General features: G+C 40.9%; 1 protein-coding gene across 4 annotated transcripts in view; it reads left to right on the top strand.

The window, feature by feature from the left end:
* The window catches only part of LOC144611466 (CCR4-NOT transcription complex subunit 3-like), a 90940-nt gene that overhangs the window by 12287 nt on the left and 51101 nt on the right, over window positions 1-27552 (top strand). For 2 of the 4 annotated variants that reach the window (XM_078430586.1, XM_078430583.1), the window contains exons 2-3: window positions 15988-16026; window positions 19908-20068. The exons of 1 other annotated variant lie outside the window; for it this stretch is intronic. In XM_078430586.1, coding sequence (XP_078286712.1) covers window positions 20016-20068 — 53 coding nt within the window. In that variant the 5' untranslated portion in view covers window positions 15988-16026; window positions 19908-20015. The remainder of the gene's footprint in view (window positions 1-15987; window positions 16027-19907; window positions 20069-27552) is intronic. One more of the 4 variants, XM_078430584.1, reaches the window with a different exon arrangement.

Raw genomic sequence — 27552 nt, 5'->3', positions numbered from 1 at the left:
CAACTGGTTATTCTTGATATTTTTCTTGTTGTGATAGGACAATTTAAAAAAATAATTGCAGCAAGAAACACCATTACTGTATGTTCCTGAGCTTCAAAACAAAATTTGAACCGCTTCCCTGTTGAAGGCCACTATTTTGTTTCCTCAGGATGTAGAACCTTACCATTAACCTTTTCTGCCACTTCCTGTTGGACTACTGCGATCTTCTTGTGGTTGGTAAATGCACAAAAAAATATAAAAGCCCTTGGTTAAAGCGAAACATTTAAAATACTGAGGTAGGAAGAAAATGGAGGCAACAGAATACCATGATAATAGTTAAACATGGTTTTAATAACAACGGGTCACTAAATATCCATAGATTCAGGGACTGTTACGTTTGGTTGGAAAATAGTAAATGTAATTTCTTTCATTTAAAAAGAGAGGGAGACAGAAGCGGGAAATGACAGGCCACTACGCTTAACACCTGCCATAGGAAATATTAGAGCCTATTGTTAAAGACATTGCAGCAGGGCACTTAGACAAAAATCAAGATCATCAGGGAAAGTCAACATAGTTTTGTGAGAGGAAAATCATATTTGATGATTTATTGGAGTTATTTGAAGAAGTAACTGTAGTGAAAGTGGACTATGTTGATATACTATGGTTTTGTAGAAGGCATTCAGTCAGGTAGACACAAAATGCTGGAGTAACTCAGTGGGTCAGGCAGCATCTGTGGAGTGAAGGAATGGGTGACGTTTCGGGTCGAGACCCTTCTCGACCCGAAACGTCACCCATTCCTTTTCTCCAGAGATGCTGCCTGACCCGCTGAGTTACTCCAGCATTTTGTATCTACCTTCGATTTAAACCAGCATCTGCAGTTTTCTTTCCTGCACATTCAGTAAGGTGTTGCATCAAAGATTCTTGCAGAAAATAAATGCTCATCATTTACGAGGTGACATGTTGGTGTGGATGAAGGATTGGCGACTAACAGGAAACAAGAGATTAGACAAATGTGCATCACTTTTTTCTGGTTGGCAAGAAGCCAGATATCATGATCCACATTGGTACTAACTCCATAGGTTACAAAAAGGATGAAGTCCTGCAGCATAAATTCAGGGATATTTAGGTCACAGATTAAAAAGCAGGATCTCGATGGTTGTAATCTTTGTATTAATTCTGATGAGTATAGAATAAGGGAATAAATCAAATAAATGCATGCTACTGGGAAGGCTTTTGATTTTCAGATCCCCCAGACATTTTCTAAGTAAGATGGCTCCTGTACAAATACACCAGGTTGCACCTAAACCAGAACACGTCGAACATCCTTGCAGGAGGTTTGCCATGCTGTTGGCGGTGTGGTTTAAACTATTCAGGCAAGGGAGTGGATGTACAATTTGGGGGGTGGGGGTGCAAGTACAGTCAAATGTAAGAGTCAAGAGTGTTTTATTTTCGTATGTCCCAAAACAGAAAAAACAAATTCTTATTTGCTGCAAAAAAAAGGACACAAAGTTTTGGAGTTACTCAGTGGGCCAGACAGCATCTCTGGAGAACGGGGATGGGTGACATTTTGGGACCCTTCTTCAGTTAGATACTTATTTACTTATCTTGGCAGCAATAGCACAACAGGTTTGTAAACACAGCATTCAATGGTTAATCCAACAAACAAAGTTTAATAAATAAAAAATCCAATATAATGCAAAAACAAAACAAAGACCAAAGTCGCTAGTGCAGCCCAGTTAGTTGGAGTTTGTTGTGTTCAATAGCCTGGGAAGAACCTGTTCTTGAACCTAGACACAGAAGGAAAACCATGTCAGTTAAGCAGGCTATATTATGAGAGGATCTGCGTCTATTTTAATGCAAGAAGTCTGACTAATAAGGCAAATGAATTCAGCAGCAATATATACAGTTATGATGCTTCGACTTTTGATATTTTGACTTTGCGATGGTGCAAACGGCAGCGACCCGTGGCAAGCTGCAGCTCGCTTCCGGCCACGTGATCAGGTGTATTAAATGCATTTCGACTTACGATATTTTCGGTTTGCGATGGGTTTCCCGGAACGTAACCCCATCGTAAGTTGAGGAGCACCTGTATTCCAATGTTCTATCACAGAGGTTGAAAGAAGGGTCGGACTGACTACCCGACGGTTCAGGGTACAGAATCTTCAGGCAGGGAAAAGGGGCGGTGAGGAGCATAATGTAAAAGAGGAAGTGACGTTGCAATATTGAGTAAGGAATCAATTACTGTGGTAATGAGGAAGGGTACACTGGAAGGCTCAAATGAGTCTGTATGGATAGAACTTGGGAACAAGAAAGGGACTACTCGCATTGCTGGAGGTATTCTGCAGCCTCTTGGCAGACAGCAGCGAATAGAGGAGCAGAAATGCAGACATCATCAAGAGGTTCAAGCATAATAGGACTACAGTGGTAGTGGATGTCATGTTCCTCAATATTATCTGTGATTACTTTAGTGTGAGAGGCCTAGTGGGGTTGAAATGTTCAGTGTCCAGGAGAGATTTCAGAACCAGTACTTAATCATAGAGTTATACAGCACAGAAACAACTTGATGTGTCGATGTGAGATTCAATTCGACTATAATAGCTGGGGGAAGTTTAATTCAAGGTATGAAGTGATACCTGCAGACGCTGGCTTACTTTTACCTCTGTCATTTCTACATCATCATCATCGTCATGTCAGCTCCATGTTCAGGCACCACATTGCCAATTAAATTCTATCTAGTCTGTTTATCTATGCTTGTACATCAGAGTGAATCTTTGTTGCCTGCCCTTTATGTCAAATAAAAGCCTTTTTAGGTAAGACTAGAACTGTACATGATATTCCTTGTAGGCGCAGTCTTACTAAGGCACCATGTTTTTGTTGTAAAACATTGTGCTATCTTGCAGACTGATGGTTCATCAGAGCCTTCTTGATTATAAAGCACCCACGGGTACTATAAAAAAAACATTCACTTGGGCTGTCAACTGCTATGCTCGGGAACCTGCATCAAGCCCCTACCTTCTGTTGATGCTCCCACATCAATGAAAGATTGATCTCATTCCTGCATGGTAGTGAACCATTGTGGTAATGTGCAGAGACTGCCTGTGAGGGCTGATATTGAATGACCTATGGTGAGCATTGTGGCTACTTAATACTAAGATACGGATCTCCAGGCTGGCATGGTGATTTTGGGCTGTTGTTAGGGATCAGCAGTGATTGCTCCATATGTTTTCCAACTGTTAGGATACCATGGTCACTTTGATTACCTTCTGATGGGTATAATGGAAGTTGCCATCTTCTCTTTTTCATTTGGCTGCACCAAGGCCAGAGATTTCTTTATGGTAACAATCGCATCAATGGTCATTGACTATTGCGGGTTAGCTGTCAAGGGGGGGGGGCAAGTTCCACCCGCAGCAGCAAGGACAGGGGCTCCTGTTAGGTTCACAACATTACAATACTGACAATTACACACCTCCATATATAATATGCTATCATGAAACATTTTAGCACTGATTTTGCAAGTAGTGTTTCTGGGAACAGAGACCCTGATCACTAATGTACCAATGTGCTTAAATTAGATGTAAGGTAGACACAAAATTGCTTAAATTAGATCATAACTATAGGGAAACATCGCATTTGCCTTCATAATCAATTTTTAGGCTTCTCCTGGAAAGCGGGGCCATGGCAACGATCATGCTTGCTCTTCTGTACGGGCGCAGAGGAGAAAGATCAACTGAACAGTAGTTAGAGGGGATTCTTTATTTGATAGAGCAGACAGGCACTTGTATGGGTTCAGAAGTATGGTTTCAGAATAGATTCCAGGGTGATGTATTAAGGGCATCATTGATTGGCTGCAGAACATTCTGGAGGGTGATCAGACAGAGTTTGAAAAAGGGACGAGATACTGAAGACAGATTCTAAGAAGTTAGGTAAAATCTTAAGAAGCAGGACTTTGAATTGAATAATTTCTGGATTGCTTCCTATGCCACCATCCTATGCCACCATAGTGGATATAGAAATGGGAAAATGAGGAAAATAATGCAGGGTTGGGGAAATGGCTTAGCAGAGGAAGGGTTCAGATTCCTGGGACATTGAGATGAATTCTGCACTCAAACCCAACCATACTACAACTTATATGTACGTCTTCTCGTTCTTTGCTTTCCATATAGATATGATTGTCACTAATTATTTATGGATAAACTCATCACAAAATATATAAAAGGGGGCGATCTTAAAATGCAGAATCACCATGCTATTCAATCCCCACAACTTGTTCTCTCTTACATAATTACATAATTGACCTGCCTTCTAAGTCTCCTACTATCCATCTGTAATAGGGGCACTTTACAACAGTTAAGCCAATTAACTTAGTGACCAGCATGTCTTTGGCATATTGGAGGAAACTAGAGACCTTGTGTGAAACCCAGGCATTTTCATGGAGAATGTCGAAACTCTACACAGATAGCACTGGGGGGGGGGGGGTTCAGGATCAAACTCGTCCCTGGAGCTGTGAGGAAACAGAACTACCTGCTGCACCACTGTGCCCTAGAGCATTAAATATTGTATTAGGATGACACTCCTATTTCCTCAACCATCATAATTGACAACTTCTTTACGGTCATTTGTATAGTTTTCGGGTAGTTTTAATGATTGATTCAAATCCAATAAACTTTGTCAGATTGCCCGAAGCTAAGCTTTAAGATCTTGGCAGACAAAGTAGTGAGGTGTTATTGCGTTTGTATGTTTGCAAGAGGGAAAACAGCAGGACATACAGATGACAGTTTCCACCTTTAGCCTAATTTCACTGAAGTAACCCTGAGCCTGGTCATTTGTTATTATTGAAATTTATGGCTAACCTAATAACTTTGCTATTTCAATTACAACATTGTAAAATGGAGATGTGAATTGACAATAACTTGTTCCGACATGTTCTCCATTACTGGCATGGGTTGATCAGGCTGAATGTACAACATCCATTGAGCTCCAAACTCGGGAACCCCTCTCTCGCATGTTGGTCCTTGGTTTGCATTACTGAACCAGCCCAAGATGTCTTTTTATATATCCTTGTACATTTGTTCAATCCTCCGTGCAGGATCTTGCTCACGTGTCCTTCATTATCAACCTTACTCTTTTATTTGTAAATTCAGAGTCTGAATTGTGAAGCACATACTTCCCTCCTAATTAATTCACATTCTATTCATCTTGTTTAGTTAAGCGGTATGTATCCAAATATTGTTTTCTGCTAATACAAACCTTCTTGCCTGTCTGTTCTCCATTATTTTGTAGCCTTAAGATAATTCCAAATGTCTTTACCTCCCTTGCATATGAGATGTTATTTGTGGAAATCTGTTTGAAGCTTCTATCTATGCCTTCTTTGTTTGCTCATACTTCATCGTGTGTCTGTGACCTTCATTCTTGGTTCTACTTTTGCTTATTACATCTTTTATAACTATACCTAATCGGTTCCCAGCCTGCTTGACCAATAAAGCTCACATCTATTTGGCTCATTTGAATTCCTAAACTGAAGCTCCCTCTGCTATATTTCCCCTTTGATTATGCAAACTTTTTTTCAGCTTAAGTGTTATATGGTGTATTTACTTCTAATGCAGACTTTTTTACACTTAATTTGACTAAATAAATATTTCAAATAACTGATTAATAAAGACTATCGCTATATGCTAAGTATACCCTTAATATACGTGCACACTGTAAAGCTATGAGTGGATTTGTACATTGCTCCTGAACCAGTTCCATAAACCACCCCATGAGGTGTTTTTATGCCCTTTTTTTTTGTTCTGACTTCTTGAATCCGTTGTACGATACATACCTTGGCAACACTTTGTGGAATCACTCTTGGATTTCATTTAGATATTCAGGTGAAGTGTGTAGAAGTGGCCAAATGGTTTTAAGTATTGACGTAGTACAGCTTTGATAATTTCCAAAATGTTGATAACCATAATTGACTGAGTATGAATATTAATCAGTTTCCTTTGTCCTAATTTTACTATGACTTGTTTCAAATAGGTATTCTTCCATATAGTTATGTCTTTCATGTTGTAGTTGTAGGATATGTCCTGTGCCCTTTATATGCTATCCATGCGATGGCGATGTGTATTGATCTGATTCATTGGTCCAATTAACTGTATAAAGTCCCTAAATCCACATAGAGACCAAGACTTTAGCACAGATAGGATATGATATGTGTATTTTGTCTTAAATTTGCTTTGATTAGCAGTCTATTCCTCTCCATGGCAAATATGGCTACATCGTGATTTCCAAGCCATGCTTTACCTTGTATTATCTCTGTCATTTGGGCTTCTGTCACCTGATCACCTTGCTGATCAGGAACCATAATCATAGTCCTAATGTAATCCCTATTACTATTCAACTTTCTACTTATCCCATATTAAACCATGCCTTTGCTGCCATCCTATGTATACACTTATCTTTGGATTAGTTATGCTGCGCTTTCTTATCCCAATTCAGCTTTCCTTCGAGTTAATTGTTTAAATTTCTTTGTCACTTGCACTACTATCTCATTCCCATGTTTCCCACATAACATTTGATACTGCTTTCTATTATTCTTCTTCTTCTGTCATAACTATTTTGTTAATTGTTTCAACATGTCCTTCTATTGCTTTTACCATCAGTTCCCTTATATTTAACAAAGTCAATTACTTAGCTGATTATTGATTATAACAGTATACCCAGCTACAATGCTCATTACTTATTATTTCTGCGACTGTTATAATTCTGAAGAAGGGCCTCGACCCAAAACGTCACCCGGGTCTGAAGAAGGGTCTCGACCCGAAACATCACCCATTCCTTCTCTCCAGAGATGCTGCCTGTCCCGCTGAGTTACTCCAGCTTTTTGTGTCTAACTTCGGTTTAAACCAGCGTCTGCAGTTCTTTCCTACACATAACTCCATGCTTGCTAGTTCTTTGCCGTTTCCCCATTCGTCTTTCTTATTCTTCACCTACATCATTGCTAATAGGATAAACACCAACATTAATTGTAGTAGGTCTAATCATTATGCAGGGATGTACAGTGCATTAATATTTATCCCCCTTTTTGTGTGCCCTAATGTGCCCGTCCTTCCCTACTCTTTTTCTCTTCACAAAAGAATCAGGCCCATGACAATTATTTGATGCACGCTGCTTCTTTTGTGATTGTCCCATTCCATACCCAGTTTTATTCCCTGTAAATGCACATCTCCATGCACCGTAATCCAATAAGTTTTATGCTAATAGTTTTCACTAAAGAGTTGTTATGATGGGGATGAGCTCTTGGTTTATCAGCCTCTCAGAAGTTCCTACTTAACTGAAATTTCATAACCACACTGGAGGAAGCAGTCAACCTAAATTATGTCCATGGCTAAATCTTGTTTACCTATGTTTACAAAGGACTTTTACCTTGAAGGTCTTCGACTCCCAGTGTTTTTCCTAATTGCTTTAAACAAAGGTCCCATCATCTCCAATCTCCTCTACCTAGATCAGTAATTCTCCTTGATATAGAGTGCATGGTGTAATTTGCTTTTCTTTCCAAGGCATTGCTTTCCACTCTTAAGGGGTATGGTGGATTGCTTATGACAGGTTTGTTTTATCAACCAAATATCTTGCGTCATAAATGACACAATTCTGGGCTGTACCATTTCGATTTTCCTTGGAGGATCTTGCTAGCTGAACCAAAAATAGAATTACCATAACACTTTCATAATTTGGTATTTGACTGTTCGGAAATCCTAATACTTCGGCATCTGGCTTACTCAGTAGTACACTAAGTCTTTGTTGTCTGCGAACTGTGTACTTGCTAGATTGACTGTATATTACTGGGTGTGTGGGCCAAGTGTGCAGCCAGAACTGGGGTTGGAATGTGAGTAAGTTTGTGGTCAGAGCGGGGTCCAGAACGTGGGTTTGAAGTGGGGTCCGGAAACTTGCATGTTTCAGCTTATTTTAATAAGCCAAATTTTACAAAATGGAAACTCACCAAATTCACTGGAATTCTTTTTTAACTACTGGATAACATATTTAAAAGAGAGTGAAATAAAATTATATTTGGGTAACAGGAGTTAGAATAGTTTATTCCAATAGTTTAGAAAATCTGCTTGTCCAACATCACCTTGATGGTGCTGGGTTAACAGATTTGCTATAATGGGCGTTGCGGTATAATTTAATAGCTATTAAAATACCTTATTTTTTGTAAATCCTACAGGGAAAATTAACATTATTATTGCAAGGCTGGAACCCCCTTTTGTCCCCGTTGACACAATTGTTTTTATAACACGATTTTCTGTAACACGAACGTAACTGGCATGTTATTGCAGAACTATCTGCATGTTACATTGTTTAATGGAGTATCATTGCAAACGAGTCATTAGAAGCCATTGCCAATTTCAATGATCCCCATGGTTAATCTAGTAGTTGTGATCTTCAGGGGCAATGGTGACTGATTACTGTGGGGAAGTTATAAGGTAACTGGATGTCTTCCATCCTGTTTAAATCCAAGACATCTTTTTTCTCTACTTATCAGTTTCCAAAATAACTTTTAAATAGTTCTCCAGTTTATGATCAAAATTGTAATATAACCAATCTTTAGCTTTTAGTTCAAAATTCCCTCCAGGTTTTAGTTTACCAAACTTAAACAAATCAACTAACTGAAAGGAAAAAGAACAAAGAAATAACTTAACGATATACATTAATGACTTAGACGAAGGGATTAAAAGTACCATTAGCAAATTTGCAGATGATACTAAGTTGGGGGGGTAGTGTGAATTGTGAGGAAGATGCAATAAGGCTGCAGGGTGACTTGGACAGGTTGTGTGAGTGGGCGGATACATGGCAGATGCAGTTTAATGTAGATAAGTGTGAGGTTATTCACTTTGGAAGTAAGAATAGAAAGGCAGATTATTATCTGAATGGTGTCAAGTTAGGAGGAGGGGGAGTTCAACGAGATCTGGGTGTCCTAGTGCATCAGTCAATGAAAGGAAGCATGCAGGTACAGCAGGCAGTGAAGAAAGCCAATGGAATGTTGGCCTTCGTAACAAGAGGAGTTGAGTATAGGAGCAAAGAGGTCCTTCTACAGTTGTACCGGGCCCTGGTGAGACCGCACCTGGAGTACTGTGTGCAGTTTTGGTCTCCAAATTTGAGGAAGGATATTCTTGCTATGGAGGGCGTGCAGCGTAGGTTCACTAGGTTAATTCCCGGAATGGCGGGACTGTCGTATGTTGAAAGGCTGGAGCGATTGGGCTTGTATACACTGGAATTTAGAAGGATGAGGGGGGATCTTATTGAAACATACAAGATAATTAGGGGATTGGACACATTAGAGGCAGATAACATGTTCCCAATGTTGGGGGAGTCCAGAACAAGGGGCCACAGTTTAAGAATAAGGGGTAGGCCATTTAGAACGGAGATGAGGAAGAAATTTTTCAGTCAGAGGGTGGTGAAGGTGTGGAATTCTCTGCCTCAGAAGGCAGTGGAGGCCAGTTCGTTGGATGCTTTCAAGAGAGAGCTGGATAGAGCTCTTAAGGATAGCGGAGTGAGGGGGTATGGGGAGAAGGCAGGAACGGGGTACTGATTGAGAGTGATCAGCCATGATCGCATTGAATGGCGGTGCTGGCTCGAAGGGCTGAATGGCCTACTCCTGCACCTATTGTCTATTGTCTATTGTTCTGGTTGTAGGTAAAATTACTGAAGGACACAGCAGACAATTTGCAGATACTTTTTAAAGAAATTCTCTCACACAAAAAAACGGTCATGCAAATATTTGGATCGACTTACAAGTAAACTGAATTTCTACTCCCTATTTCGCATGCACACACAATGACCATTTATCCTTGGAATCCAAGTCCTCTTTCATACAAGTGCATTGGTAATTATGAGTAGCAAATGCGGGTTTATCGTGTTGATTGTGTGCCTGGGTTGCTATTAATGGTGCCATAGGCAGGCATGAAGTAGTTCTGGTGGTAGCTCAGGAGGGATCCTATCCTATGGGTCATAATTGGCAGTAGGGTATCTGCCAGTTTTGAAATCTGCAGATTTCGCAGCATAATCCCAATTAATTTATCTGTTCTCTTCAACATTTCTCAATGCTCTTATCACCACAGATGCATAATATGCCTCTCTGGGCTGAAAGCTGACACGAATGAATATGCTGATTTCCTGTTGACATTAGTATGATCGGCTTTGTCATGTTGCACCTGTGCCTTTGGTTGCTATATTACCTTAAAGCTTTAGAAGATCTAGACAGTTTTGTTTGGCCATTGTGTTTGATAATCCAGCTTCCCTTTCTGTTTGTGTCTGAAACCTACGCACAGGCATAATTTGTCATGAGTGTGCTACTTTTTATTTTGCCCTTTTACTTTTTACTATTTAATTTTTCTTTTGTTAAATTTCTGTCTCACTATGGTCATTATCCTTATGGGATTTCTCTCGAGCATGAGACAACTGCAGTAATCTTTATTAATTCTTACAACATTTTTCCTTGCTGACCCTTAGCATCCTTCGAGTGCTGTGTTCTGATGATCCCTGAAGCCCCTGAAGCGATCCACCACAGTAGCACCACATCCTTCTTTGCTCATTATTCCCAGTGTTAGGAACGGATTATCGGCAGCTTTCCAATATCATGTTCTGATTTTACTTGGCCATGTCCCTTTTAGCAGATCCAACTCAGGATGGAATTGGTTCATTAGGACAACAATAATATTTAGTTTAGTTCAGAGATATAGCACAGAAACAGGCCCTTCGGCCCACCGAGTCCGTGCCGACCAGTGAACCCCATACACCAGCACAATGCTACACACTAGGGACCAACTTTACCGAAGCCAATTAACCTACAAACCTGTACGTCTTTGGAATACGGGAGGAAACCGGAGTTTCCGGAGAAACCCCACGCGGGCATTTATTGAAGAACATGGGCAGGCACTTAGAATCTGTCCCAATATTTCTTGTTACTGACACTGAGTTCCAAACTTGGGATCTCTCTCTCTCGCATTTTGGTCTTAATTTCAAGATATTGAACCAGCCAAGTCCCCTGCAACATATATCACATTTAGTTCTTTGTCCACTCACTCATGTATTAGGGTCATACCCATTAGTCTATTGTGAATTTGAGTCTAGCCTCCCAGTGTAATTGAAGACTCTTGTTGGCCAGTGTGACAGCAAGACTATCATTTATTTGCTCTGGAGTTGCTTGTAGCTAACATCTCACCTTTCTTTGTTCATGATAACCAGTGTTGCTGGTGTAAGGTTCAGCATTTTTATTCATTGTCTGTGCAGCCACCATCAGCCAGTATCTCTGCATGTGCAGCCATCACCTGTGTACTACAAGTGCTGTCTTTTGAGCCATTGGAGTTCCATGTATCAGTAACATCTGTTACCCGTGTAGCTACCAGCCTGTTACTAGCCAGTCTGATCCTAACCTGAGCACGGATTCTCATTTAAAAAAATATTGAACGTCATCCAAACCGGATGCATTCATTCACGTACTGTCAGGCTTAAAATCGGGTATCCAGGCTGTACATTATGAACTCATCCTAAATGAGAAACGATGTGGAATCTACTGCCTGTTTACATGCCATCTCATACAAATCATATATTTTTGCCTAATAGTTTTTTTAAGAGGAAATTGTTTAGCACACATTCTAACACACACCTATTGTTAACACACAATTTTCTAGTGTTTTTATCCATCTGCCCAATATTTCGAAATATTAAGTTTTTCGCTGACAAAAAATTATTTTAAGAATCTCAAATGCTATCAAATTTTGCAAGTTCATGTTAGTTACTGACCATTTTTAAATTAAAAAATTCAGTGTTTCATTATCACTTCTTATATTTCTAATACTGCTTTAAACAGTTAAATCTGAACTCTGCAAACTGCTTGACAATATGTGGACTATTCCTGTTTTTCACACACTCATTTCCAGCTTGGCAACACTGGCTCTGTTAAACCTAATTAAAAATTGGAGCAAGGGGCCGTAAGATGCCTAAATGTTCATTTAACTTACACAAGATGTTCTGGAGGGCATAGATTGAGAAATCGATACTACTTCCCCTATACCTGAACTTTCCCAGCTTCTTGCGAGCATTCAGTTCAGCGTGTCCCACAGCAGGCCCAATCTGATTTGATTCAAGCCTGCTGAATTCTATTTTTCTATATGTAGGAAAAATAACTGCAGCTGCTGGTTTAAATCGAAGGTAGACACAAAATACTGGAGTAACACAGTGGGTCAGGCAGCATCTCTGCAGAGAAGGAATGGGTGACGTTTCGGGTCGAGACCCTTCTTCAGACTCTCCAGAGATGCTACCTCTATTTTTCTATACATTCACCCCCTTAACTCGACACATAATAGCCATATCCCATTGTGCTCAAGGCAGGTCATTAGATTCTATGCGTTATGCATCGTTTCTGCAGCCCCTATCATCTGGGTACTTTGCAGTCCTGCTAACCATGCCTCTGTAATCCCCATTATCCTGTTCTTCTGCATCACTTGCCATGCAACATCTTTAAGGAGGCCTTGTGTCACTTTAATCCCGCTAGCTATTGTCTCTGTAGCTCCATCTACAGTGACCCAGTTCTTGATGCTCCTCTTATCTGGTGTGCCATAATTGTTATTACCTGATGTGCAAGCACTCCCTGCCACTGATGGCATGAGTGGCATTCCCCATTCCCTCTGCAGCCCCTACCCCACCCCCTCCCCCAGCTCGGCCATGTCTGTGCTCCCTGTGCTTGTAGCTGAATATCTTTGCCTCTGTTACCTCTTTCATCACTGTAAATAAACCAGCAATGACTTTTGTTATAAAAGCAGAAAATGCTGGAATCAGCAGGTCGGGCAACATTTATGAAAAGAGAAATAGAGTTAACTTGTCAGGTCCAAGATGTTAACTCAGTTTCTCACTCCACGGATGCTGCCTGACTTGCTGAATGTTCACAACACTTTCTATCTTTGTTTTGAACTTCCAACATCTACATTTTTTTCATTTTCAATGGTTTTAGAGATATGATCATCACCATTGTGGAACATAACTAACACTGCATGGTATTGAGGAACTGAAACTATATACTTGCATAGTGTAGAAATAAGGAACTGCAGATGCAAAAAGGATACTTTTTGTAAACCAGCATCTTGCATGTTATGCTGTGACTCGCTTTTTTTGTAATGGGAAGCCAATAATGATCCCGGCTTGCTCATTTATTCATTGCATGGATACAAAGCCGGTCAGGTCCATCTGAAAATGCAAGGGCAGCTATCTGATGAATTTGATCTTGAAACATCCTTTACATTTGTTTGAATTGAAACTCCATTTTGATGTGTTCTCTGCAAAATAACAACTAACACAATGTGTAGGAAAGAACTGCAGATGCTGGTTTAAATCGAAGATAGACATAAAATGCTGGAGTAACTCAGCGGGGCAGGCAGCATCGCTGGAGAGAAGGAATGGGGGACGTTTCAGGTCGAAACCTTTCTTCAGACCCTTCTCCATGTCGATGTTGTCCGGGATGTGTCTGATTTTTGCATTTCAGAATGGGGAAGCACTTGGATAAATGTGTAATTCAAACTGCCACAAGGGGAAACAAAATCAGAGCAGCAGCAGACAACTTAGTCTCCTGAGCCTGCTCTGCCATTCAACAAGGTCATGGTGAAACCTTTATATCGAAAACTATTTTCCTATCCTATCCACATATTGCTTGATTTCATGAGTATCTACAAATTTATTGATCCCTGTGTTGAGCACGATCAGAGGCTAGTGTCGTCAGTCCTCCAAGGTAAAGAAATTCAAGGATTCAACATCCTTTGAGTGATGAAATTTCTCCTCATTTTGGTCTCAAATGGCTTTTCGTGTAAACATCGTGAGTGAATGAAAATGTATTTGGCCTATTAAATGTGAACCAAATATTGGTTTATTTTGGGATTATTTTGGAATATTATTTACTTGGAAGTAGGTAAGACCATAATTGTAGTAAATGTATAATTGGGTTAGAGGAGAAGTATCTGTATATTGGAATTGCATATAGCTGAGAGAATAGGGTTGAAGATAGACACAAAATGCTGGAGTAACTTAGTGGGTCAGGCAGCATCTCTGGAGAGAAGGAATGGGTAATGTTTTGGGTCGAGACCCTTCTCCAGACTAGTTAGGGGAACGGGAAATGGGACATATAGACTGATGTAGAGAAATATAGAACAAATGAATGAAAGATATGTTAAAAAAGTAACGATGCTAAAGGAAACAGGCCATTGTTAGCCGTTTGCTAGGTGAGAACGGGAACCTGGTGCGACTTGGGTGGGGGAGGGATGGAGAGAGAGGGAGTGTAGGGGTTTTTTGAAGTTAGAGAAATCAAAAGTCATACCACTGGGTTGTAAGCTGCCCAAGCGAAATATGAGGTGCTGTTCCTCCAATTTGCGATTAGCCTGACTCTGACAATGGAGGGGGGCGAGGACAGAACGGTCAGTGTGGGAATGGGAGGGGGAATTAAAGTGTTGGACAACCGGGAGATCAGGTAGGTCAGGCGGACTGAGCGAAGGTGTTCAACGAAACAGTCTACGTTTGGTCTTGCTGATATATAGGAGTCCACTTCTTGAACAACGGATACAGTAGATGAATGAGGTTGGAGGAGGTGCAAGTTAACCTCTGCCTAACCTGAAAGGATTGTCGGGGTCCCGAGGCAGAGTCGAGGGAGGAGGTATGGGGACCGGTGTTGCATCTCCTGCGTTTGCAGGGGAAGGTCTCTGGGGATGGTGTGGCTTGGGTGGGAAGGGATGTTAACCAGGGAGTTGTGGAGGGAAGGGTCTCTGCGGAAGGCGGAAAGGGGTAGAGATGGGAAGATGTGGCTCGTGGTGGGATCCTGGTAGAGGTGGCGAATATGTCGGAGGATTATGTGTTGTATGCGACGGCTGATGGGGTGAAAGGTAAGGACTAGGGGGACTCTGTCCCTGTAAGGGTGAGTGATTTTGTGGAGATTAATTAGGGGAGGTATGAAGGCAAGTGGTGCACCGTGATTGACAGAAAATGATGTGTGGAAATTTAGTCTGTTACAGTGAATCAGTTTGGTATAGCAAACTCCTACTTTGAATGCTCTTTATGTTTGATCAATCAAGCTGAAAGTGAGAATAAAATTGGCATTATATGATTTCACCCCACTCTGAGTCACTTTATAGAATCTACACATTTTAGTGAAATTACTGCACATTGACTTCCAGTGAATTTAATACTGGTTGCGATGTAGGGTGAGGATAAAAAATAGATAAGAGGACCGATAGAAGCAATAAAAAATAATGTAGGAGCAGATAGCAGTAAAGGTTACTTACTTGTGTTGTGGTTTATGAAGGATTCTCTGTTTTTCACTGAGAGAGAAATTACAAGCCCTCAGGAACAAATAAACTAAAATTCAGGAGCAGCAAAGTTTTAAGCAAGTTTGTAGTTTAATCCCCCCCCCCCCCCCCCCAACATGTTTGGTTACTTTAACAGTGCTTTGAAAGTGGAAAATGGAGGATTTTGATTGTGACTAAGCTGATTAGTGTATTTGTGTGAGGCTTTGTTCGAGGAGTGGTGGTGGGTGGGGAAGAGGAGGGGCATCTGGCGGTGGCGAGGCCTTGTTTTCCTTTTTTATTCCAGCCTTCAAGTCTTTGTTGTAGGAACTGGCAGATAAGACAGAAGTCTGGTGGATGCGTTTGTTTTCAGCAAAGTTTCTTTAGGTGCTGTGAGGACACGGGGGCTATCATTGTCCTGCTGCGTTAACTGAAGAGAGATTGATCTGATTAATCATGCGATTTAATGTGACTTCTAACACGAGTATTGTTGACAGAGTCAATTGATGTAGCATTGTTGGTGCATCACAGTCGTGACAGATTAGCTTTGAAATGGACGTGTATCATTTCAAAGCATAGAGCCAAGCGTCCCCCGCAAGGGGTGAAGCAGCTGTTTAGACTAGGAATAGTGATTGCACTACTGAAGCCTATTGAATAAACATGCTGCTGCTTATAATTTTCCTTTTCAATATTTTATATTGTACAGGAGGCCAGAGTTACTGTAGAGCCTGACAGAAGACATCAGGTGAGAACAGGACTGGATTCAGTTCTGTCATGTCACATGTTTAATTAATATTTATATAAAAGGGAATAATGGCCAAATGGTGGAAGAACAGGCAAGTACCAGGGTATCAGCTGCCATAAATATAAACAGGAAAGGACTGAGTTACTTAAATTCTGCTCTAGGTATGTGCATGCAGTAAATCAGAATTCCAGGACGTTACTGTGCATTCATCACATTCTAGAGATTTCTATGTGTATTCAATTAGATTAGAGTTTGAGTGCAGAGTATTTGTTCAGAGTCTAGACTCTGTTCTACATTTGGTCCAATTCCAGAGTCAGTGTTGTGTATTTGATAAGAATCTGGAGATGTTATTCTGATTAAAAAGGGGTTTTAGAGAAAGCTTGAGCAAAACACAAAGTGCTAGAGGAACTTAGCGGGTCAGGCAGTATTTAAAACAAACTGTATTTTATGAGGTAACAGTGATGGCCCTCTGTATCTGATAAGCAACCTAGAGATTGCTGCATTTTTATTTATTATGAAATAGTACTGCACAATTGATATAAATCTGGAAATGGTGGCATCTATATATTCTGAATGTGGAGACAATGCAGCACGTATAGTTTGTTAGCTAAGACAATATTGTGCATTTAATAGGATTCTGGAGAGCACTGCATATTTAACTAGAATTTAGAGAGCACAATTTAGTTAGTCACATTCCAGGGTATCTAAATATTTAATCAGAGAGAGTATATTATTTTAGTCATTTTGTAGAAAGGAACTGTGAATTTAATTCTGAAGATGTGTATTTTTTCAGTTTCTAATGAAGCTGCTGTGCATGTAATTAGAATCTGGAAATGTGTATTTAATTAGATTGAGACAATGATGTATGTAATCAAATTCTAGATATGGTTCTGTGTACTTACAAGGTTTAGTTTAATGTAGTTTAGAGATAGAGCGCAGAAACAGGCCCTTCAGCCCACCAAGTCCGCGCCGACCAGCAATCCCCGTACACTAGCACTATTCTACACACTGGAGACAATTTACAACCGAAGCCAAATTAACCTATAAACCCGCACGTCTTTGGAGTGTGGGAGGAAACCGGAGCGCCTGGAGAAAACCCACGCAGCTGCAGGGGGAACGTACAAACTCCGTAAAGACAGCACCCATAGCCAGGATCGAACCTGGGTCTCTGGCCCTTTAAGGCAGCAACTTTACCACTGAGCCGCCCACTTGTATATTGTTAAATTCTAGCAATAATATTGTGTACACGATCAGTTGTAGAGATGCTGCTGTGTACATAGAACATTGCAGCACAGGCTCATACTAGGCCCCAGATGTGTGGACTACTCTCACAGAAGCAGGCATCCCAGCTCACAGCATGCCTCCTCGCTGACTGGAGTTTGCCATCTAGAGTCTAGGATCTCGACCTACCTGATCTGATTCCAGAGGTAGCGCTGCGTATTTAATAATAGTTAGAGAAGGTGCTATCAATTTGATCGGAATCTAGAAATAGTTCTGTGTATTTAATTAGACTCTGGAGAAGTTGCTGAATATTTAAAAATCCAATGAAGAGATTGCAGTGCATTTAATAAGGCACCCGAGAGGTTGTTTTGAATTTACTTAGACTTCAGAAACATTGTGTTGTATTGAAATGGATTATATCGATGATGCTATGTGTAGAAAGATATTCTGTATTGCATTTAATTCAGGCAAAAGATTCCAGAACAGCACATGTGTCAGTCAGTCAGTTCAGTTCAGTTTAGTTTCTTGTCACGTGTACCGAGCTTTTGTAGTGTGCCAACCAGTCAACAGAAAGACAATACATGATTATAATTGATCAATTTATAGTGTATAGATAGATACATGATAAATTCCAAGGATGTATTTTTATTTAATCAGATTCTAGAGATGGTGTTGTGTTTTTAATTGAATATTACATTGTTGATATGTATTTAGTTATAAAAATGATGCCATACATTTAATGACATTTGGAAGTGGTGCTTTGTTTCTGAACAGTTTCTAACGACAGTGCTTTTAACTGAATTTTAGAACAGTGCCACATATTTAACCAAATTCTAGTGAGTCGTGCAGCACGGATACAGGACCTTAGGCCACCATCCCATGCCGACCATCAAGTACGTGTCTGTAGATCCCATTGATCATTATATGATCCATAGTCTTTTACTCCATGCCGATTCTGGTGCTTGTCCACACAGTCCTAAATCTTATGAGAGCACTTGTCTGCACCACTTTTTCAGGTAGTGCATCCAGAGTGCAATTTCCCTGTAGGTAAACCAAAAAAAATACTCGGATCCCCTCTAACTCCTAACCTCAAACCTGTCCCATGTGGTTTTTGTTGGTGCTGTTTACCTTTTACTATAGATTTTAGATTTAGATTTTTTAGATTTAGAGATACAGCGCAGAAACAGGCCCCTCGGCCCACCGGGTCTGCGCCGCCCAGCGATCCCTGCACATTAACACTATCCTACACCCACTAGGGACAATTTTTACATTTGCTCAGCCAATTAACCTACAAACCTTTACGTCTTTGGAGTGTGGGAGGAAACCGGAGATCTCGGAGAAACCCCAAGCAGATACAAACTTCGTCCAGACAGCGCCCGTAGTCAGGATCGAACCTGTCTCCGGCGCTGCATTCGCTGTAAGGCAGCAACTCTACCGCTGCGCCACCGTATAGTTCCTATTGTCCACCCTATCAATCAATCAATGCCTGTCATAATTTTGGATATTTTCATCAGATCCCACCTCCATCTTCTCTGCTCAAAGGAAAACCAATCCAACCTAACCAACTTTCATAAGTGTTCTAACCTGGTAAATCTTCTGCACCTTCTCCAGAGGAATCACATTCATTATAGTATGGCTACCAAAACTGCACATAATACTCCAGCTGTGGCCTGACTAGCACCTACATGCTCTAGCATTCTATGCTGTGGGTAATAAGGAAGGCAAGCATCCCATATGCCTTCTTCACTACTTTTAGGGATATGTTTACCTGTGCACAAAGGCCATGTTGTCCCTCAAAACTCCCTAGGATCCTACAATTCATGGTGTATATACTGCTCTTATGTATCTCCTCATACTTATCAGGACTTATCTGACATTGCACTACCCATTTTATTAGTTGATCATTATTGTTCTTTAGCCTTAAACTATCCCCCTCACAATTAATAAACCTCCAATTTTTATGTCATTTGCAAACTCATTAATCATATTGCCTGCATTAATATCCATTAATGATCTCTGTGGTACTCCACTAGTCATAGGCTTCCAATTACAAAACCAACTTTGCTCCATTACCCACTGTTTCCTATTATCAAACCAACTTCATGTGTTATTTAAATCAGATTCTTGAGATGGTTCCATGTATTTCCAAAGATTCTGCTGTGTATTTGATATGATTTTGGAAACAGTGCTAATGCTCTATCTGTTTATGGCGACAGTTTTTTTTTACAGGATTTTAGAACAATGCTCTACATTTAATTCGATTCTGGAAACAACGCTGCTGTCTAATTAGATTCCTGAGAAGTTACTGTGCCTTTCCAAAGACAATATTATTTGATGTGATTCTTGAAATGGTGCACTGTGTTTAATCAGAATCTAGAACAGAGTTGTGTATTTGATTTGATTCCAGCAACAATGCCATGTAATTAATCAAGTTTCAGACATGCTGTTGTACATTTACCACCTTAGCACATTAACTCCCATCTTTTGGTTTGGTGGATTGATTATAATCTTTCCTTTCTGTTTTTTCTTCCGATTCTATCCTTTCATTGCTGTGTGGTTGATCTAATTCTAGAGGCAGTGTTGTGTACTATTGTACAATCTTATGTTATGCATAAATACCTTAGATGTGTAATTAAATGCCAGCATGTCCACACCAACAGAGTAGCTGCCACTTCTGGACAACATAGCCCTACTTATTTACTTATCCAGCATAACTTACAAGATAGGATCAACATCCCCACTTTCAAAGGCTTGGAAATCCACAACAGATGCACTTTAAATCGCACCTATTATTTTGGAAAACGCTGCTGACCTCCTTATTGTGAGTAAAAACCAAGTCAAGTCAAGTTTATTTGTCACATCCATATACAAGATGTGCAGTGAAATGAAAGTGGCAACGCCTGCGGATTGTGCTAAACTACAAAACAGAATAGATTTTTTTTTTTTAACAAAAAATAAATTAATACAGTAAATTAAATGAGTCCCTGGTGATATGAGAGTTAACAGTCCTGATGGCCTATGGGAAGAAACTCCGTCTCATCCTCTCTGTTTTCACAGCGTGACAGCGGAGGCGTTCGCCTGACCGTAGCAGCTGGAACAGTGTCCATATGGAAGGATCTGTGGGGCACATCCAGTACAATCATTAAATATTTCATCATTGATCTTTCAGTATGAATCACTGGCTTCAACCCTCTTCAATTGAGCCACATGAGACTGCAGATGCTGGAATCTTGAGCAAAAAAACAAACTTGGAGATCTCAGTGGAAAAAGTCTGCTGAGCTCCTCACTTGGTCTCATCCAGACTATGGGCAATTTGCCGCATTATCCACAGGTGGAAGGCACTTGGTGATCTGATGGTGATTAAGTGACCCTAAAACAAGGAACACCGTATCTCAACCTACCCATTAAAATCTGTTTTCTCCACTTGGCAATTTTGGAAGCAGTTGCTTGGATTGACTGTCTGGACATATGTGTGTGTTGCATATATGTAGGAAAGAACAGCAGATGCTGGTTTAAATCGAAGATAGACACAAAATGCTGTGGTAACTCAGCAGGACAGGCAGCATCTCTGGAGAGAAGGAATGGGTGTCATTTTAGGTCGAGACCCTTCTTCAGACTGAGGTTCTGTTGCATATCTTGCATTGTGAAAGAAGACAATCAAATTCCAGAAATACTGCTGTGTATTTAAACACATTGCTTTATGGTGCTGTGTAATTAGTTCACAGACGATATTTGTTTAATTACCTTCCATGCATAGTGATAGACTTAAATCGGTTTACAGGGACTAATTAAATTCTAGAGAAGGTGTTGTGGACTGCCTTCTGGAGATGCTATGCATATAGTCAAATCCTGTTCATCAATTGAACTCTAAAGTGAGTGGGATGTATTTGTTCTGTCTCTTGAGAGATAGATGTGTACGGAATCAGTATTTTTGTGATCTTGCTCCATGTTGAAGAAAGTTCGAGAGAAGATGGTCCATATTTGATCGGATTCCAAGGATAGTGCTGAAGAATTAATCAGATTATGTGATGTATATAATTAGATTCCTGGGATGATTCAATCAAAATTGTAAAATGGTGCTCCTATTTAATCAGATTTTGAAGATAATATTATCTTTCATTAAATTCAGATTCCCGAGACATCACTGTGTATGTAATCATACTCCAGAGATGGTTCAATGTATTTGATCAGAATAGGACCTAGTGGATGTGCAGGCCAACCTGATGCTGTGGCTAGTCAGATGACTGAACTGCTCCCTTGCAGAATTCGCAAATATCTACCAAAAATTTGAGATGCAGAATAAAATTTGCTGTCAAGGAATTTATGTGAAAACTTTTTTTTCAACTTGCGTTTCTCAACATATGCCACATCATGTTATAGAATATTGCAAAATGGAACATTAATATGTTGGGGGGGGGGGGGGGGGTGGGGGGGAGATGTCTGTACTTAGATTTCCAGAAGGCATTTCAAATAGTACCACGTCAAAGATTATGTTGAAAATAATGGTGTAGATAGTAACATATTGGCATGGATAACACATTGGCTTGAAGATTTGCTGGCGAAAAAGAGAAACAAGAGTAGGCATAAATGGATCATCTTCAAGTCGGCATGATATAACAGGTGATGTGCCGCAGGAGGCTGTGAACATTGCGTGACTGATTTAATTGTTGTCTGTGTCTATGTGGTCATGTTCATTGTTGTCCGTGCCTGTGTGGTCATTTTCATTGTTGTCTGTGTGGGTCACGGATGACGCTGGCTGCCTTTTTGAGGCAGTGACTCCAGTTGATCCCTTCGATGGTGGGGAAGTCAGTACCCGTGATGGACTGGGCAGTATTCGCCACTGTTTGCAATCTTCTTCATTCCTGGAAAATCTCCCATTATTCCCACTTCCCATAGTTTTATCACTATTTCACTTTTACACATTCCTATTGAATCTGATTCCAATATTCTTGAAGGAAATATGTTCTAGATCACTGCAATTTACTGTGTAAAACAAAGTTTCCTTACGTGAGCTCTTGTTCTTTTGCCAATTGCTTTGAATCTATGACTTCTTGTTCGCAACCCCTCTGGAAACAAGATGTCTTTATTTAATCTATCAAATTAATTTATTTAATCTGTCAAAATCAGTCATAATTTTTGAATATTTTGGCTGAATATTCCCTTCACTGTCTCTTTTCAGACAAGAACAGAACCAAAATCTCAAATTTCTCTACATATCCAAATCTAAAATCCCTGGTAGCATTTCAATAAATCTCTTCTATACCATTCCAGGCTTCGTCACCTTTATTAAAGTGTTCAAAGGTTTCAAAGGTCTTTTATTGTCACGTACCAATTAAGGTACAGTGACTTGCGATACCATACAGCCACACGAATAAAAAAGCAATAAAACACACAACTACATAAAAGTTAACAAACATCCACCGCAGCGGATTCCCCACATTCCTCATTGTGATGGAAGGCAAAAAAGTCCAATCTGCTTCCTCTTTATTCTCCCACGGTTGGGGCAGTCGAACCATCTGTCGGGGCGATCGAAGCTCCCGCAGCCAGCGGTTGAAGCTCCCGCGTTAGGGCGATTAAAACTCCTGCATCGGGGCGATCGAAACTCCTGCATCGGGGCGATCAAAACCCCCACGTCGGGGCAGTCGAAACTCCCATGGCTTGGAGTTCCCGAAGTCAGTCTCCGACCAGAGACCGGGGGCTCCGTGATGTTAAGTCTCTGCAAGCACCCACGGTTGGAGCTCCGAGGTAGATCCCAGGCAAAGGGATCGCTGGCTCTGCGATGTTAAAGTCCCTTAGGCACCTGCGATGGAGCTCTTGAAATCGTTCGCCATCAAAGGCCGCCAACTCCTCGATGTTAGGCCGCAGTGCGGATGGAGATGAGAATGATCAGCCATGATCACATTGAATGGCGGTGCTGGCTCGAAGGGCCGAATGGCCTCCTCCTGCACCTATTGTCTATTGTCTATTGAGATACGATACGGAAAAAAAATCGCATCTCCGTCGAGGTATGAGATTAGAAAAAGTTTCCCCCACCCCCCCACATAAAACAAGCTAAAGAACACTAAAAACATGCATTTAACACCTACTATTAAAACACAAAGAAGGAAAGGACAGACAGGCTGTTGGCGAGGCAGCCATTGCTGGCGCCCACCGGTGGTAGTCAATGTTAAATAATATATACAGATTCTCGAATGTAGTGAGAAGGGTTAACATTGACTCATGTGATCAGTAAAATTAGTCAGTCTTAGCTCATAAGGATCAAAGATTCACGAAAGGTAGTTTGTGGAGTGGTCTACCCACATGGAAAAATATATGTGATTTCTATTCCTAGACAGCGTCTGATGTACTGAATATTGCATAATCCAATAACTAATTAAAAACCCTAGCTGTACTTAAAAATTGAGGTGGCTCAGTGGTAGAGTTGCTGCCTTACATTGTCAGAAGCCTCGATTCAATCCTGACTACGTTGGTGTCAGTACAGAATTTGTATGTTCTCCCTGTGACCGTGTGAGTTTTCTTCGGGCGCTCCGGTTTCCTCACACATTCCAAAGATGTGCAGGTTTATAGGTTAATTGGCTTCTGTAAATTATCTCTAGTGTGTAGAATAGAACTAGTGTACGGGTGATCGCTGGTCAGCATGGATTCATTGGGCTGAAGGGCCTGCTCTAAACTAAACTAAAATCTGTTATGCCGAGTAATTCAGTTGAACCACACAGTGGGTGGTATCTCTGTATGCCCTTTGCAAAACCATGAATAAGCTGATTTTATGAAGCACTAGACCAAGTGGACCCGTTGGACCCATTCCTCGTCGAGGGGGGACAGGGAAGGGGGGAGTGTATGATTGAGTGAGGCCTGGACCCAAAGCCTCTCCTGTATTGTAGCACCCTCAACCCCCCCACATCCCCCCCTACTGACCCACTCCATTCCCCCTAGCCACTCTCAGATTGCAAAATGTAGATGAGAGGTTGTGTATAAGTAGAAATTTAGTTGAGGCTCAGGTGGTAACATATTTATTTGATGCCATCTGAATGTCAAGGTTGATCACAACACATTAGGAGTTATCAGATGCTCTAATGTAGCAGTCTGCAGTTTTCAACGCATCATGGTAGAAATTGCAGAATCTGTGAGATTCAAATAAATTCCAGAGATCTCCAACGTATTTTTATGGTGTAGGGTAGTAGTATTGTCGAAAAGTAGCTGAGAGCCGGAGTTCTAAATCTGTCTTTTATTGAATGTTCACTTACACTCACTGCAACATGTAGTCCATGTGGAATATCACTGTGGTTTAGTGATGGCAATCATATCTCCGTGCCTGAACCTACTGGTTCCACACTTGGAAACTCGTTATTAACTTTTCTAGGAACATTCGGCAGGTCAGGCAACATCTGTGGAAAGGGAAATTAAGTTAGTATTTTAGGTCGAAGATACTTCTCAACCTGGACAGGCATAGGTATCCTGTTCTGTTGATTCAAGTGGAATATTTTGAAGAGAATTAGGAAATACAATGATCAACATTTCTCTTTAGACTTTAGAGATACAGCAGCAAAACAGGCTCTTCGGTCCACCGTGTCTGCGCTGACTAGCGATCACCCCGTACACTAGCACTATCCTACACATCGGTCTGAAGAAGGGTCTCGACCCGAAACGTCACCCATTCCTTCTCTCCTGAGATGCTGCCTGACCTGCTGAGTTACTCCAGCATTTTGTGAATAAATACCTTCGATTTGTACCAGCATCTGCAGTTATCCTACAAATTGGGATAAATTTCCAGAAGCCAATACATAAGCCAGAATTTCAAGGAGTGATAGCTGAATGGATAGAAAATTGGTTTCATGGAAGGAAGCAGAGGGTGATGGCGGAAGGTTGCTTCTCAGACTGGAGGCCTGTGACTAGTGGTGCTAGTGCTGGGCCAGTTACTGTTTGTCATCTATATCAATGATGATTTGGATCAGAACATATATGACAAGATTAGCAAGTTGGCTGATGATACAAAAGTGGGTGGTTTTGCAGATAGTGAAGATGGATGTGAAAAATTGCAGCAGGATCTCGATCGATTGACCAGGTGGGCTGAGGAATGCTTGATGGAATTTAATACAGAGCATTGTGAGGTGTTGCATTTTGGGAAGCCTAACAAAGGCAGGACCTACGCAGTGAATGATAGGCCTCTGGGGAGTGTTGTAAAGCAGAGGGATCTAGGAATGCACGTACACGATTCCTTGAAGGTGGAGTCGCAGGTAGATAGGGTGGTCAAAAAGGCTTTTGGCACATTGTCCTTCATCAGTTGGAGTATTGAGTATAAAAGTTGGGAGGTCATGTTGCAGTTGTATAAGATGTTGGGGAGACTGCATTTAGAGCATTGTGTTTAGTTCTGGGCACCATATTATAGGAAAGACGTTGTCAAGCTGAAAAAGGTACAGAGAAGATTTACGAGGATATTGCCAGGACTAGAGGGTCTGAGCTGTTGGCAGAGGTTGAGCAGGCTGGGACTCTATTCCTTGGAGTGGAGGAGGATGAGGGGTGATCTTATAGAGGTGTATAAAATCATGAGAGGAATAGATCCGGAGTCTCTTGCCCAGAGTATGTGAATCGAGGACCAGAGGACATAGGATTGTGAAGGGGAAAAGATTTAATAAGAATCTATGGGGTACCTTTTTGCACACAGAGGGTGGTAGGTGTATGGAACAAGCTGCCAGAGGACGTTGTTGAGGCTGGGACTAACCCAACAGTTAGATAAGTACATGGATAGGACCAAATGCTGGCAGGTGGGACTAGTGTAGCTGGTACATGTTGGCCGGTGTGGGCAATTTGGACCAAAGGGCCTGTTTCTACACTGTATCACTCTATGACTCTATAATTAATGTACAAATCTGTGTGTCTTTGCTGTGTGGGAGGAAACCAGAGCACCCGGAGAAAACCCACGGAGTCACAAGGAGAACGTACAAACTCCCAAAGGCAGCACCCGCAGTCAGCATTGAACCCGAGTCACTGGCACTGTAAGGCAGCAACTTACCACTGTAACCACCTTTATTAATGAACATCTCATTGTTCTTCGAGAATCCATCTGCTTTTTAGAAGTTTGTCGTTTATGTCAAAATGAAAATTCCAGAACATTTATGAAGCAATTGGAGATGACTTGAGGTGATGCAGTGAACCATGATTTTCCTTTCAGAATAATTGGTTGTAGCATGTCATAGTTTGGTGTCTGTGTGGCAGTGTTGGCAATTGTGTTGTAGTCTGTTGGAATTTGTTCATGCTGCACGGTGTCAGACTCTAGCATCTATGTTAGTGTGCTGGTTTCTACGAGTTCTTTTACCATGTGTTGAGTTGTTAAGGTACAGTTTGTTGAGTGTCTATAATCTGACAAGAGTAGGTGCATCATTGTGTCAGCTTGTGACGTCTAACAGCATGGGCTGCAATATCCATCCTGCCGTTTGCTGGCAACCTAACTGGAATGAATGGCTGCTATTTGCATTGCCTGGCAACATCTCACCAATTGCATCAGATTTATGATGGAACTTATGATGGTCCCTCCTACTAGCTAGTCCCACACAGGTCGTACAGGGGATGAGGTATTGTGTCTCTGCTGTTTCCCCCCCCCCTCCCCCTCCCCACACCTTCCCAAAAGAAAAGTCTGAAGAAGGGTCCCGATCCAAAAGTCACTTATTCATGTTCTCCAGGGATGCTACCTGATCTGCTGAGTTACTCCAGTACTTTGTGTCCTTTTCCCCCTAAAAGAAAACTTTGTTTTCACATCATTGAGTGATACTTTCCAGTTGTGCTGAATCTTTTATGTCTGTTATTTCAAAAGCTGAAAACTACTGCAATTCAAAGTGGACTTTCCTTCATAGTCGCATCCAGATCTTAAATAAATTAATCCACTTTATAAAATGAATCCCATTGTAATTTTAAGAAGAATCATGTAGCTGGTAACCTAACCAACTATAAGGCAGAATTTGACATTTTGATCAGTATGTAATGGAGGTAAAGCGAACATCATTGGGAAATGCAATTTTAAGAAAAAGTGCGCTGTTAAGAATTTATTCAATGTCATACTTTTATGCACTATCATAGTACAACAAATCTATAATTGTTACCAAATTATTTTATCAATATGAATTATTTTTTAAGTAGCATCTGTAAAGTCATCAAGTTAAATCATTTTTTAGATGGGGTCTGATTCTTGGAGTGTAGGGCTATATTACTTAGCCAGTTCCATAGTGAAGTTATCTTGGTTCTGCCATGACATTAGTTTATCCACCATTTTCCCATTCTTGGCTTCGATGAGGGTTGAAATTGCCATTTAAT

The sequence above is a fragment of the Rhinoraja longicauda genome, chromosome 40 (genome assembly GCF_053455715.1).
Source record: "Rhinoraja longicauda isolate Sanriku21f chromosome 40, sRhiLon1.1, whole genome shotgun sequence".
NCBI lineage: Eukaryota > Metazoa > Chordata > Chondrichthyes > Rajiformes > Arhynchobatidae > Rhinoraja > Rhinoraja longicauda.
This window is presented reverse-complemented; position numbering and strand designations above follow the sequence as displayed.